General features: G+C 39.0%; 1 protein-coding gene across 1 annotated transcript in view; it reads right to left on the reverse strand.

The window, feature by feature from the left end:
- The window catches only part of LOC109933618 (ephrin-B2-like), a 50,050-nt gene extending 35,071 nt beyond the window's left edge, over positions 1 to 14,979 (reverse strand). The window contains exon 1 of the mRNA XM_020532632.2: positions 14,313 to 14,979. Within this exon, the coding sequence (XP_020388221.1) occupies positions 14,313 to 14,434 (122 nt within the window). The 5' untranslated portion in view covers positions 14,435 to 14,979. The remainder of the gene's footprint in view (positions 1 to 14,312) is intronic.
- Between the last annotated feature and the right edge of the window lie 751 nt (positions 14,980 to 15,730).

Below are 15,730 nucleotides of genomic sequence, written 5' to 3' on the forward strand. Positions count from 1 at the left end.
ACAGGTTTAATTGAACACACAAGCTTTGTGAGCGTAGCCCCTTCCTCAGGTGTAATGAGAGAGGAAGTATCATGACACATAATTTATAAGTAAATTGCATATTAATAAATCAAAACCTGCATCTCCTTTCTAACTAACTGAGGATTTAACAGGAGGGAGTCAGCCAGCCAATTTAGGGTTATTAAATATATTTGCATCGGTTGTATAATCCTTTGATCTTTGACTTACAAATTCAGCGTCTTGACACCGCCTCGCTCACTATACCTGAGGAAGGGGCAACGCTCCGAAAGCTTGTGTGTTCAATTAAACCTGTTGGACTATAACCCGGTATTGTGTGAGTTTTGACCTTTTGCTCCTCTTGCACTGATACATATGGGTGGGGTGAAATGGAGCGTGGTTGGGGCTTAGGATAGTTAAAGTGGCAAGTTTTCAACTGCTTTGTTCCTCTCAGAAGCTTCAATAGGAGTGAAAACTAGATAACTACCCACAGTGCCCAACATTCCATCCATTGCATTTTATTGTACTAATTTCTGCTTCTCACTATCATGGCTGCTCTGTGCCTGCAAAGCTGAAGATCAAAATGAACTGTAATAAACTACTTAAAATCTGTATCTAATGCTCAGTCATTTTTTAATGAGTCACTGAATCTAAATAAATGGGATCAAAATGTGTTCATCCTGTCATGAAGTGCACATACTTTGCAGAAAAGAGTTGAAGGCTAGATGTAAAAGTATTGATCTTATGTTAGAAATGTATACCTTCAGGCTCTCGTTTATACATGTGAATACACTCAAGACATAAAAGGATAAAACAAATGTTAATGCAGTCAAACCTGAGACATGCCATGGAGCAGGTATCAAAAATTGTACGTTTAAAGTACGCTGTTCCATCTATCCATTTCAAGAGAACATCCTACATTAAAATGTGTGAACATTTAAATATTGCACTTCTGTAGTGCCCAAGGTTCCCCAGGGGCAATCATGTCAACATTTTTACTCCCCCGCCAAAAAAAACTTTTGACAATGATAGCGGATTTTAGAAAGTTGCCTTTCCAAGTTTTAATATTTTAAGTAGCATGTTTAATTTTATCGCAAATGTGCAATCTAAACCTCACCATGTAACTTGTGTACTCAGTAATGCAACTTCAAGACAGCAAAGTCTTCAGATTCTCTCCCATGTTTCCATGTAACTTCACCAAAAGTACATTACAATGACAGCCATTACTGCCTGCATGATTAACCAAGCTCAGTCTGCTAGGTTAAGGTCTTAATACTACTAGGAAACTGAATCTGCTCTCAAGTTTAATGAAAATGTAGGATTACTACCAAATTATATATATGAATATTTTGGACATGTGGTGGGTTTTAGATCTTCAGAATGTTCTGAGGGCTATGGATGTTTACTGAATCATTGGGTAAATTCAAGGCAGAATCAGTAGATATTTGGATACAACGGGAATCAGGGAAATACAGGAAGGTGGTCTTGAGGTAGAAGATCAGCCCTGATTGCACTGAATGGGGAAACAGGCCTGTTGGGCTTATTCACCTACCCCAGCTCCTATTTTTTTTTACTCCATATCTACAACTAGTTAATTTTCTTTTGCAATAAGGTTCCAGTCTCACGTGCGGAGTAAGTTATATTCAGTGTTTAAAAGAAAAAGTTGGAGACTAACAGCTTTGAAACCTAGCTACATCAAGGACTCATTTGAACAAATGAGACCAACAAAATAAGTGATACAGAAGATATAATTCAGAAGCTGTTGATGGAATCAGTTTGTCAGCAGGCAATTACAGTATGTATTGTTTTCAGAAGAGGACACTGAGAAAAATTTACAACTTAACTTATATTGAACAGTGAAGAAAGTTGCCTTCTATATTAAACCAGCAAGTAACAATTTGCTAACTAGCTTACCAACATCTCTCAAAAGTTTTCTTTTGTTTAAACTTCCCCCTTCCTCCAGGTTATGTGAAATATTTCATTTCTAATTAAATCTATAATTATGCACTTGCCTGCATTTTGATAAGACAACTCATGAGCTAGTCTTTGATGAAATCTGTCCCTTTTATTTTGCTTGACAGGAGTAAAATACTCACGTGCTTTAACTTTTCTGTGCAGAAGTGAAATTTACTCAACAGACTGAGTAATTTCCCTGAAAGCGCTCATCACAAGGACAATATCCTTTTCTAGCTATCTTTTCACCAACACTGACTGGTTCAATTTTGAAACGTTAGGAATCATCAGAACTTCTAAATTCAAATGAGTTGCTGGCATTTCTTCCCCAGTCAACAATCTTTGCAGAATTGCTATTTTTGAGTATATTGACCTAAATAAAGGACATCAGCCTCTAAGCTCATAATCTACCAAACTGTTTATCTTGAACTACAGATTTCCACTATCTCATAAGGAGCAACTCAACATAATTTTATCACAAACAGTTTTCACGATCTATATTTGTCATTAACGAAATTGCATAAAGCATTAGGATTATGCTGAAGATGCTGGAGATGAAGGGTCTAGCCCGAAACGTCAGCCTTTCTGCTCCTATGATGCTGCTTGGCCTGCTGTGTTCATCCAGCTCTGCACCTTGTTGTCCAGGATTATGCTCAAGATTGTTCTGACTTAAATTAAGATTGTTGAAGTTCTCAGATTTTTTTGGTGAGTTTGTTCAATGGAGCACCTGGTCCATGTAGTACAAGGTATCCCCCAGCTTGATGCATAGTTCTGTGCTGAGTTTGCTGGTCTTAGATAAGTGTAATTAGGGATGTTTCAGTTGCTGTCATTGTCTTTTAATTCAAGAGGACGGGGTAAGAATCAGCCAGTTCTAAATCATCATCAAAATAAAACAAAGAACGGCAAACGCTGGAAATCTGAAAATTTAACCCTGCTTTCTCTCCACAGATGCCACCAGACCTGCTGAGTTTATCCAGCAATTTCTATTTTTGTTCCAAATCATCACCCATTGGTTTTCACTTGTGTAGGCATTGAGTTAGGACAGATCAAATTTAGCTACAGTTCTCATCCATACTCATTGTCAAGGTTTGCAGATAAATAATATACGTTGAGTGAAGTACTAGAGGGTGAACAGTGTGGTATTCAGGAAGTCAATTTCTTTCGGGGAGAAGTGACAGGGAAAGAGTGGAAAAAACTAGTAAAGGTTATTAGCAACAAAGCATTTGCCTGATATTTCTTGACCTTCTTTTGTCTGTGAAAAGTGACACAGAAACCTTTAAATCTCATTAGAACAACATTAACACTTTCACTACCAGAAACTATTTAAAATCTGATTGTAAGTATTAAGCTTTTTCAAGAAAATCACTGCTATTGTCATTTAGGAATCCAAGTCTGAAAACCTTCTTCCAAATGGCACACAGTGGATCTATCCTGCTTAAATGCTAACCAACAGCCAAAAAACAGTTGTCTTTTGCTTTACCTGGCAAAATGCTAAGGTACTCCCAAAGCTCAATTGTATTTGCCTTTTCAAGCCGAAGACTTTTCAGGATCCAGCACAGACACAATTTAACACTTATACAAACACTATAAGCTCATGAAAAGCAAAATCACAGAATTCCTAAGTGTGGAAGCAGGCCATTCGTCCCATTGAGTCCATGCCAACTGTCTGAAGAGCATCTCACTCCCAGTCCACACTATCCCTGTGACTCTGCTATCCCCATGGCTAATCCACCTAGCCTGCACATCCCTGGACACTGTGGGTAATTTAGCATTGCCAATCTATCTAGCCTACACATCTTTGGATTGTGGGAGGAAACCCGCACAGACATGAGGATAATATGCAAACTCCACACAGACAGTTGCCTGAGGGTAGATTTGAAACTGGTCCCTGGTGCTGTGAGGCAGCAGTGCTAACCACTGAGCCACAATGTCATGGGGCAGCATGGCAAAGGAAAATGAAGGAACCATCCCCTCTGGTGGGGATTCTTAGTATTCTTACATCTTCATTGTGCAGATTTTAAATTTTTTTAAGAATGAAAGATTGTGCATTTTAAATTTGATACTTCATCTAGTCTTCCTCTCCATTCCCTGAGACTGAGATCGGCTGGATATATTTATTGCAGCTACGGTGGGAAATGGCTGGCTTGGAAACTGACGATCAGACCATCGATCAGATGCTAGGTAAGAAGCAGTACTCAGAGAAACACAATCAACACAGCAGTGCAAGAACAATGTGGCATGTTTATCTTTGCCTCTCTCAAGGAGTGTGAGACCAAAGCCTGTGCCTGAAAGATGGCTGCATCAAAAGCACCCTATTTTCCTTTCAGATAACCTCAGCCCCACCAATTCTCCTGTGTTCTGTTGCTACTCAGCGTGTTCCTGTCTGTGGCACAAATAGATGAAAGAAACAATCTCAAAGCAATTTTAATCCAACCGAATAGCTGCTGCTGGGCCAAGAGTTAAAAAAAACCTAACCAACCCTTGGTACAATCTGGAGCTTTGGCATAGAGGGCTTCAATAAAGCATCAAATTAAATCTACCTTTTTCCTATTACACACAATGAATGAACAAGAACTGAGCAGCTTTTCTTTACCATTCTCCAAACCCAAGCCAAAAAACAGGCCTTTTATACATCCTAATCCCAGCCCGTTCTTATATAGTAAAATGCTCAACAGCTCTGAATGCTGCTTCCCTCCTTTCCTTTACAAATTACAATGACAGATGTGTCAGTTTGGACATGAACAAAATCTATATGTTGCCTTGGCAACCCCGGTTCCCACTTATGTTTTGTATATAAAATGGACGCATTTGCTGTATTATTTATCAGAAAGGAATAGACTGGTAGTTTGCTTTAGAAACGATCAGATTACTACAGCTGATGTCTTTGTGACTGCTTATTTCAATCGTGCTAGATCCGGCTCTTTCTATTCTGTCCCTTAATTTACATTACAGCTCCAATCTGCAGTGTAATCCTTTCATTGTCAATTACTTGAGGGCTGATTTCCTTTTAAATAGAAGATGATTGTGGCATAGCTTTTTCCTAATTTTCCATTCTGCATAGGGAAAAAAAGTCTCCCTGAAGAAAACAGATAGATACATTAGCAAACAAACACTTCAGTATGTCAAACAAGTCTAATTCGTATCTAAAACTATAAAAATATGGGAAACTGGACACAGTAGAAGCAAGATGATCAATTTGATTTTAGCTGCCCTTCCTGCACATGCTGTCTGACCTGCAAACTACATCCAATATTTCAGGTGTTATTTTAGATTTCCAGCATCCATAGTACCTTGCTTTTCTATAAGGGGAACAGGATCCAGAATTACTTCTGCAAACACATTTTCATATCCTGCTAAATTACAGAAAAACATATTCTGCAACAAATTGCCTCTTGCAGCTTGGATCAGTAAGCATATTAGAACAGAAAACATGTCCAATGGGAGATTATTACAAACTAACTCTCAGCAGTTTGGGAAACCTGTTTGTCAACTCTCTGCAGTTTTAACATGTCAATATCCAGCTTCAAGATGTGAAATCACAACACAAAACTTGCAGTACATCACTGTCATCCAATTTATGAAGAGCCTTAACTTTATTACTCAAGAGTTTCTCTAACAATTTTGCTACTTGTGCACAAAATTAACCAACATCAAAAGGCAATTTTTACCTTGCCTAACCTGCCTTGAAGCCACAGAAGATTAACTTACTTTTGATACTATTCTTACCTATAAGCTGAAGCAAATTGTAAGATGATCTGCACCCACATTAATATCATAATGTCTGCATTCCTTTAATATTGGATAACTTTAATCAACAGTTCGATATACAAATCATATTGAAATCCCTCAAGATTAAAAAGAAGTTGCTTCTCCAATGAAACTTTTTGTTCCCGTAATACGTACAGCTCTACCTTACAGTACAATAAACATTTTGGAACACCACCTTTCCCATGATTGATCTATAGGTAGACAGAATTGAGAAATAGGTTTGGCATATTTGCCAAATTCAAAATTCCTCAGGGGTTAAGCATAAAGGAGGTGTTAAAGTCTAAAGACAGGCTGCTTTTGATTTATTTTTGCTTTAAGACAGTGAACATTCTACATTCCCATGTGCCTTTTTTTAGATAAGAACATGGGACAAACACCATAACAATGAAACTGCTTTTATCAAGTACAGATCTGTTTTGTCATACTTCTTTAATTGGTATTTGTGGCTTCTTTTAACATCTCCTGATGATTTCCATGCTCAGAACTTCGCAGCAATTTATTTTTATCAAATTACTGACTCCTTCGTAAATTGCAACAACTTAAAATTCTTTTCACAGCAATACATAGTTTTTAAGAATCATAGCAGCACTTGTTAAAAACAGACAGAATTTAGTTTGGAATTGCAGATGTGTCAATCAATTTATGTATAGTAAAGGCATCAAGACAATTCTGCACTGATTTATGTCCTCTCGCATGTCCAACCTATCATGTGCTAGTGTAAGACCATAGGAGAGTCAAAAATGTACAACCATTCTGCTTGAGTCATGTCCTTTATAGTAGCAGCTCCTGGTGCAACACATCTAGAGCCTTCCCGATTAAAAGAAAACAAGGATCTTACTTCAACGGGTCCAGTTTATCCATGCAATGTTTTCTTTGTTTAACAAAATGTTGCAAAAGTACTTCAAAGAGACATTGGCAGCAAGTTTCTCATTGTTTAATACTTAGGAAATGAAAAAATGAGTCCTAATGTAAATGCAGTTCTGCAGCCTACTCAAAATGCAATCGATACGCACCTGATTCCCAACAAAGAAATGTTTTATTGGGACTAGTTTGTATTACTGTATGATCTGTTTGAAAGGACTAAGTTCAATCTAATTTGAATGTGCTCTAACATAGGAACCATCTTGGGTTAACAAACTGAAGTTTCCCCAAACTCACTAACACAAATCTACCGATTCTCTCATAAGGTATCATTCTATAGATGAGCAGCATATTCTTCATATCAAGTTCCTACTTGAATGCAAACATTGCCTGTTTGTTTTACGCAATGTAATGCCTTTCTGACTTTTGCAGGATGACGAATTTATAAAAAGCCCATGTTTAGTGTTGAATAATTTTGCTCAAGATCATTCCCAGGTTCATACAATTTATGTTTTCAGTTGTCATAATGTATGATGTGACTTCTATTCTGGAAGTCTAGTTAAACTAATTTGTTCCTTGTCCAATGACATCCTTGAACTTGAAATAACTTAGTAACTGAATGTAGATGTTGCTTCATTAAGTGAAAAAATTGGTTGCAGCAACTGGGAATTAGAACTTATATTTAATTAAGATTGCAAATGAAGGATCTTCTTCACGTCACAAGAAACAAAAGTACAATTTATTTTTAACCAATCTTTGGCTCTAAAAATCCTAAACCAACTTTCTTTAAAACTGTTTTTAAGCAATTACATGCATGGGACTTTTATTATAATTATAAAAGTGAGTTTACATGTCTCAACCCACATTAAAGAGACACTGATTGATCATTACCGATAAGATGCGGTCATTAAATTTGGTAACTTGTGAAGTAACATTTATTTTCAAGTGAAAATCTGGACAATCTCCTGTCCCACTCTTCCAACAAGGGCCAAAAGACAACCATAGGATCCTGGCTTTGAATCATCACTAATGCAGGGACACAGAAACTAACAATTGCACCCCAATGCTAACCCAAGACACATCAACTTTTTTTTACATCACGTTGTGTATTGCATTTAACTACTGAACTAAGCCACCAAAGGAGCCCTGCAATGCAAGAACATTGCATAGTAGAAAATCCATCATTCTTCATCAACATTAAATATAACAGCTTTGAATAAATTATTTCGGTTATTTAAAGTAGTTGGCCAGAAACTAAGAAGGTGTTCATTGAACTAAAATTAAACCTCAGTATTTCATTCTGCGATCAAATAGCTAAGTCAGTACACAGAACATTCTTGTTTTAATTATGCCCATGAATTTTGAAGGCCTCAACAATGCAGATACTGATGGGTCTTCAAAATGCAAATAGAATAACTTGTCATCTGAGAGCTGTCCTCTGTCTGAAAAGTGACATGCTTTTTAATGAAGTTAAATAATTGCCTGACCATTCCGCGTATGTGAACATAAAGCACAGTCTTTCTGCTCAGCACCAGTGTTGGCATTTGCATTTCTCATGCTCTGTGTGTCATGAGCTGCTACTACCTCCTCACTGTCCCCAAGCTCCATGGAGGCTTATGGCTGGGATATTTTGTTTTAAATAGCGACTAAGTCATTTTTCTTTGTGGTTAGGGTTATTATGATGTAAATCAGAATCCTGCCAAAAATCTGCTTTTAATCGAGAAATATCAAGGGTGTTGCCTCTACCTTTGATGATGTGAACTGAACAGACAGACTGAGGTAAAATGTGCAGTGCACAGGCAATTGGCAGAAATTATCTTTTACTCTCATCTCTTTGAATTTACTTCAGAGAGAAAATACAATTGTAGGACTGAGATCCAGAGTAAACAACAACCTTTTCCAACAAATTACAGCATCCTCTAAATACTCTACTCACGACAGAAATTAGAGAAAAGCTTATTTTACTTAAGCAATCATGCTGGATTTAAAAGAAATATTAGCAATGATGTCTGTACAGGTTTTCTTGAAAGCCCTCCTTTTAAACTAATCTATCATTCTTAAAGATGCCAAAGATTTAATATTTTATTTTTATTTCCTGAATTCCTGAAAAAGTATAGTTTGCCGTGTATAACAAACCGTCCTATTATTTGATCAGAATGGATTGGTTTTCTCTATAAAGCAACCTGCTTTTATAGAAATTCAACAGAAGTATATTAGATCGGAAAAGAGTTCTAAGAATAATGGAAACATGAAAGAATGATTTGGGACAATAAAAGCTGTATCTTTTTAATTGCTTCCTCTTAACAGCAAAGGTATTCACATTACAGATAATGTCAGGAGTGAGAGGTTATCAATAGAAAAAAAACTTTTTTCACTGCCTCAGAGAAGATTAAAGGATCTAATAACTAGAATTGCAAAGCATTTTGGAAAGAAGTGAGTTATGTAAGATTATTTCCATAAATGGATAACAAAGAGGAAGAAACTCACAATTCTCGCTGAAGAAACAGAACAGGTAAGTAGACTATTAAAAAAAAACCCTGTTTATGAAAAACCTCCGTCTAAGCAGCTATTGAAATAACTATTCTAATTGTTAAGGTAATTCAACATGAACTTAAAATGAAAAAAAATTAAAAGGGCAACTTCAGCTGAAGAGACATCATGGGTCGAATAGGCCCCATGTCTGCTGTAGTGTGTGTGGTTCCATAATAGGATCAAAAATATGGCCTGTTTCTGTACATTATGAATATAGGTGAACAGAAAACATTTGCCACTTATTGAGACTCAAACCATCAGCTATAAGCAGCAATGAAAAGGTGAATGACAAAATAAGATCTTCCTGTGGTTACACGTAGCTCGAAAAACCTTACTAAATAATTGTTCTTGGACATACATATTTGAATTTTCTTTGCACACCTCTGCATCTGGAAAATTTTAATTGTCAAACAACTCCAACTGTCAAGGATATCTTGCACATCTTCTCAGGTTTTAATGCAACACCATTGTTGTAAAAGTGAGCAAACAGCAGTAACTAGAGGGTCGTGAATGTGCCTAAAACTTCAGTGCAAGTACTAACTTCAGTGCAAAGCACCGACACTGCATTCTTCTCTCTACTCTAACTGCACGGACACACTAGCACTCAAAAATAAGCAGAAGACGGCATCTTTATGCATGTGACAAGGCAGTTTGGTTTACGGCGAGATAGGACTGAAACAAAATACTATAATGGAGGAATTAATGATAAATAATTGTAGTAAACACTTGTAAGTAAAATTAAAACCCATTTCACAACAGCAATTTTTGAAAGGGAAGAAATCTGTTAACATTAATTTTACATATATTATTGCATTAAATTAATTGTAATGCCAATGATTAGAAATGTGACTTATCCTTCCATCTCTTTGTGTCCCAACAGATAGGGATAAAGGATCAAATACATGAGATGTATTACTCCTTAACAATAATTGATCTATGCGTTCTGTAAGTACAGCAGAAGCATTTGACTAACATTACATCACGCAGGCAAAAATGTTCTATTCTTTCTTCACTAGTGAGCTAACAGGCAATGAACCTATACTTGTACAAATGCTTCAACTAAACTAACATCTTTATGATCTGGATGCTTGTTCATTTCAACATTCTATGTGGACATTCTCTGGTGAGACTTTATTGCATCAAACCAATAAGCTGTAGAAAATGGTCAATACCCTGAAATGCATGAAGACACTTGAGTCATTGTAAAGCAGGCTGCATAGGTCTGACAAGCCTGTCCTTGTCAGGCAGTTTAAGGACCACCTTGAAGCAGGCCCTTGTAAACAGATATATAACGTAATGAAATACAACACCCACAAAGCAAAGTTTAAGACTCCTTAGATTTGCCAACTCTGGATGAAAATACCCCTGGAAGTTTATATGACTTTCTGCCCCAACTGTTCCACCTAGTCAAACAACCTTTTCTCTCTCTTCATTACCTTATTAGCAAATAAACAAAATGCTGCAAGGAAACGAGAAACACCCTTTTAATGCCACTAAACTTTTTATCCCGGGTTTCTCATAGTACTGAATATGGACATTAATCAGTAAATCCTGGAGATTCAAAAGCAATTGTAGAAGTGCAGTTACCCTAGTGCCTATATTTAAAGGTAGCTGTTAGTAATGGTAATGCCCTGAAAAAAAACCAACAAACCTCACATGTATATATAAGAGTAATGTTAATGAACCGTCAGACACAATACTCCAATTATCCAAATGGGACTCCTTGATTCAGATTGTGAAACTACCTCAGAATGTTTGGGCAGTGGTTACTGAATATGTTGTTCATTCACCCCACCACCTTGTATGAAATATAATTTCCAGAGAAATTACCAATAACCCATGAGGAAAACAAAAGGCTACATACAGCTACTGGCTGAGAAATCTTAGTGGCTGCTTTAAACATCTGAAGAGTGACCTCTGTAGGATTGTACTATTTTGGAGAGCTTTTCATCTCTATCTATGTAATGAAGTGAAAGGCTGCACTTCAGAATAAACCTTCATTATCTGACTGAACTTTCTTCTCATTTCCAATCAGAAATCTTCTGATTTATAAAAAAAATTAACTGCCCAATTTCTAATTTGTTAATATTCTGATTTTTTTTCTCTTTTCTAACTTAAGTGCACCTATTAGAAATTGCTAAAACTGGATAAAACTGTGTCAGTTTAGTCTAAAACAAAAACAGAAATTGCTGGCAGACCTGCTGAGCTTTTCCAGCAATTTCTGCGTTTGTTTCTGATTTACAGCATCATCAGTTCTTTTGGTTTTTATTCAGTTTAGTCTGATTTGTTTTTAAGTTTAATATGTGTTTTGTTTTATATAGCCAAACAAATAGCACTAGAGATACATTAACATTATTGCATAACTGAACGGGGGGAAATAATAAAGTTTCTAATGTGTTTAAATGCGTACTTAACAGTAAATTTATCATTGCAGGCCAATCTGAATTTTGCAACGATTACATGTCGTTTGCAAAATGTCTGGGTTACAGGGTGTGTATCTCTTGATGTGCAGAGAGAATTGGAAGGTATTATCAGGTTGATCGCAAGCAATTTGATCTGTTAGGTTTGTACAAACGTGCCGCTTATCTAAACTGCTCCAAGAACAGGCCGGAACGAGATGTCTTACTTTGCACAAGATGGCCCGAAGCTTAAAGAACAGCGTAATGGGGAAATGCCTGGGTAATTCAAGCATTTGGGCACTAGTAGCGGATTTGTCCGTATTTGATGACTGTGTATCTGTTATATCGTGCATAGTTATAAACCCGGTTACCTGTTGCTGCTGCCTCCCAGTGTAATGTAAGGTCCCTGGTAGAAAGTGCAGAATAATTAATTCAAACTCCTTTCAACTTTCTTCCAGTGATCACTGAGGGAGCCTTACTTCAGCGAAACATTCTGAGTAGTTTCATCGAAGTAAGGCTCCAGTGAACAACGTTTTAAATTGCCTGGGAGACGGCGAGAAAGCCTATTGTGCTGAAGTGTGAGAAATGCTGTCTTCTTTTCATATGGAATTGACTCTTCCCCGATGAAAACTCGAATTTTTATTTTGCCAAGCAGTGTCTCCCATCTGCAATCTGTTCTTAACATTTAAATAAACCATCTTCTCCCATCTCAGCACTAACCGAAAGTGTTCGCACCTGCCCGACTCAATGCTAAGTGACGCTTTTCTGTAAAGTCTGAGGTTCCCCCAGAACACAAGGCGTTTCATCAACTTTTTTTTCTCTCCCTCTGTATCTGTGGAACATATGGTGCGTTAATAGCGAGTTTCACAAGTTCGCCTTCCCGAAGTACGGAAGAAAAAAACTGACTCAACTTGTATTGAACGGAGGTGTCACTTGGGCTGAAGATAAATGGTTAGCCTGCAATGTGATTTCTCAATCAATTTTTTCAGTTGTTTTATATATATACATACATAATTCCGTGCCAAAATTTAACCCAAATTTCAAGGAACAAGCAGTACATCCTCCCATACTCTCAGTTTTATATGCTATACGTTTCAAATGAAAATCTCTAGTCTGCATTTGGCACAGAGACAGTCCAGGCGTTAAAAAGAAAAAGTTAGGACTTAGGAGTTTTAGAGGCAATCCTGCCATTTCTACCACGCTATTTTTCCCCCTCAATTTGCCTTTCTTCGAGGTGAGAACCTATACTTTTCTCAAAAGAAGCAGCTTTGAAAGTTGCAAGATCTTTTAACAGTAGTGCAGAATTTTTTCAACGTGTTTACATAGTAAATGCTAACATTAAGTTTTTTTTAAAGTTCATACGCATTAAAAGGTGAATTAATATATAAAGTGGTCAAATCCCCTGTTCACTCTAAATGCTGACGGAGTGAGGAGGCTTTTTTTTCAAAGGGCTGAGAGGGCGAGATATTAAAACAGGGTGTGGAGGGGTCAAAACTGAGCCTATTTAGATTTGTCATCAAGTTTCTTATCTTGACCTGTTTTTGGTAACTGGGACACCCCATTTGCTCTAACACTTTAAACAAACATTTGCTGAATGAGTTCCAACAGAAAGGTTTAACCCAACTGCGATAAGAAGCTGATTCATAGACTAAACACTGGAGGAGCGAATGATTGTAACTGTTTGCTTTTCCTATGCGTTGCAATGATAGTGGGGTCGGGGGGGGAGGTGGTTGGTGGCGGTCTAGGAGACCTGAAAGCGCCATGTATTAAGAGGGGAGAGAGGCGGCTTGCGATGATAATGGCACGGGGCTGAGGCACACGAGAAAACGTTCAGTCTGCTGCTCTTACACCAGTTGCACTGGGAAACGTGAACAATATCAGTCCCTGCGATGGATCTAAGAGGGAGGTCTGGACGACATTCATTTTCATTAGTGCCTGCACCTCGGTGCGGGGTTTGAAGTACACAATTAGCCCGCGTTTCCTACACCAACACTCATTTAAGGTCGGGGCTTCAATGCAGGAAATACACTCTGGGCAAATCAAGACGTTTCCCGGAGAGAATCCCCCTTGCTGTCGAAACTTCAGGCAAAGCGTCTCCTGCAGAATCCGTTCCAACACTGACAGCGCAGATCGCTGTATCCTCCCAATATTAACACCGAGTCTCCTAACGCCACCTGCTCCCTTCTATCTGACTGCTGTTAGCATCGCGCTGGGGGTTAACATCCGCATCCGTCGCTGATTTTTATATCTATATCTATATGAAAGCTCGATCTGACCCCCTTCCTGCGAACCGAGTGTGTTCCTCTCTATCTCGGGCACCTCCTAACTCGTGTTCTCACAGCCCAGGGCCCCAAGTAAGGTTGTACCCATGCAGACTGCAGGCTCGGTTCATTTTCCAGTGTTCCCCTCCACTAAACTCGCACCCCCACCTCCCTCCCAATCATAAACAAAAAAAAGCTTTCAATGTATAAACCCAGCCATTTCCAAAAACACTGAGGAGGGAGGGAGCAGACAGTCGCTAACCGCTTCCCCGTGGCGGATCGCGGTCTGGCTTCACTACAGACCGGGTCCCCTCCCGGAGAACCGGCTCCAGCGCTATTTCTCCTCGGACTGTCGCAATGAATACACACCGCTGTCAGGAGAGTAACTCCCACCACCCACCCCAACACTGGAATAGGGAGAGAGGGGCTACGCTTAACAAGTCAATGCCGCCTTGTACTATATGTTTGTGCAAGAAATTAAATCATAAAATTTGCAAAAAGTGCTGAGCCTTCCAGAAGAGGCGTCTGCTGTTTCACTTACTTGGGATTTGAGGAATTCCAATATATAGGTGCCAAAATTTCACAGTTTGATAGAGCCACCCTGCATAAAACGAACAAAACTCCCAAATAGTATCTCCAAAGCGAGTTCCTTATTGCCATCATTACCGGTCACTTGGTCCAATACAGTTCGGGTAGAAAGCGCCCCGCGTCCCTGTCAAATCTTTGGATGTATCCTTTTTCTTTAAAAAAAAAATTAAATGAAAGAACCAAAAGATCCGAGAGTCTGCCTCGCAGTTGCTTCCAATCCGCTGGAGCTGTTCGCAGAGCGGTCTCTCACACTCGGCCACTCGCTCTCCACATTCTCCCTGCAACACCGCCGATGCTTTACTTTCAAATCGCTGCTACTCTTTCTATGTTGTTGTTGTACCTAGATACCTGCCTTACAACGCAGAGGCAAAATGAGCCAAGGCAGGAGGAGGGGTGGTGGTGGGGGGAAGAGAGAGAGAGAAAAATAATCAGTTGCGAGCCTTCCTTCTCTCCTCTCTAGGCAATCTCTCTGCTGTTTGAGACATAGGTCCAAGTCTGTCCGATTGGGTTGTTCACAGTAAGGGTTGCAGCGATGTGCATGCAAGCGCACTCTGTCCGTGTTATATGTGTGTGCGTGTGTGTATTTCTGCCTTCCTCAGCTCTCCACTTGGCGACTTTCACCATCCAGGACGTGATGAGGCAGCTCTTTGCAGAAAGGTTATATACCTCCCAGCAGCAGGGTCTCAGAGAGCCCGCCCCTCTCCCCAACACCCGCTCATTGGTTTACCCAGCCACCTGCGGCCGCCACTTCGGGTTGACTGACTGCAATATCCAGGCTCCCATTGGTTTTCAGATGCGTCAGTCAACGCCTCCCCCCACTTTATTGTTATTGTTCCATCGGGTGAAGGCAGATCTGAGTGAGCAGGTAACTCAATAAAACTGAGCGAGGCAACACCGCTACAGCTTTCCGATGTAAACGCATACACTGTTCCATTTGCACTTGCTAATTAGAAAGATTGCAGTTTAAGCACAAATCTCGTTATCATTTGATTAAAGTGTTGATGGGGACAGGGGTAAGAGAAGGTTGCGGGTTTTAGGGAGTGGAGGTGGGATTATGTCCCTAATGCATTGCACTCAGCAATAAACTGGTAGGATTTTCACTTTGTCGTAAAGTTTCCCTGACATTGTCTTTTTCTCCTCCCCCCTCCCTCCCTTGCCAATTCTGTCAGATTGCACGGGGGCTGGGGAAAACGACTGCCAATGCGAGGTTTGATATTTGCACAAATCAAATAGGGGGCGGGGAGTGCAAGATGATGAGGAAAGGTTCGCTCTGGAGAGAAATAACTGTGCATCTCACCGAGATAAACAATTATGCCGTGTCCATTGATTTGCTGCAATTCCGTGCATTTGTATTCTGTTGAAGGAATTATA

The sequence above is a fragment of the Rhincodon typus genome, chromosome 6 (genome assembly GCF_021869965.1).
Source record: "Rhincodon typus isolate 14 chromosome 6, sRhiTyp1.1, whole genome shotgun sequence".
Taxonomy (NCBI): Eukaryota; Metazoa; Chordata; class Chondrichthyes; order Orectolobiformes; family Rhincodontidae; genus Rhincodon; species Rhincodon typus.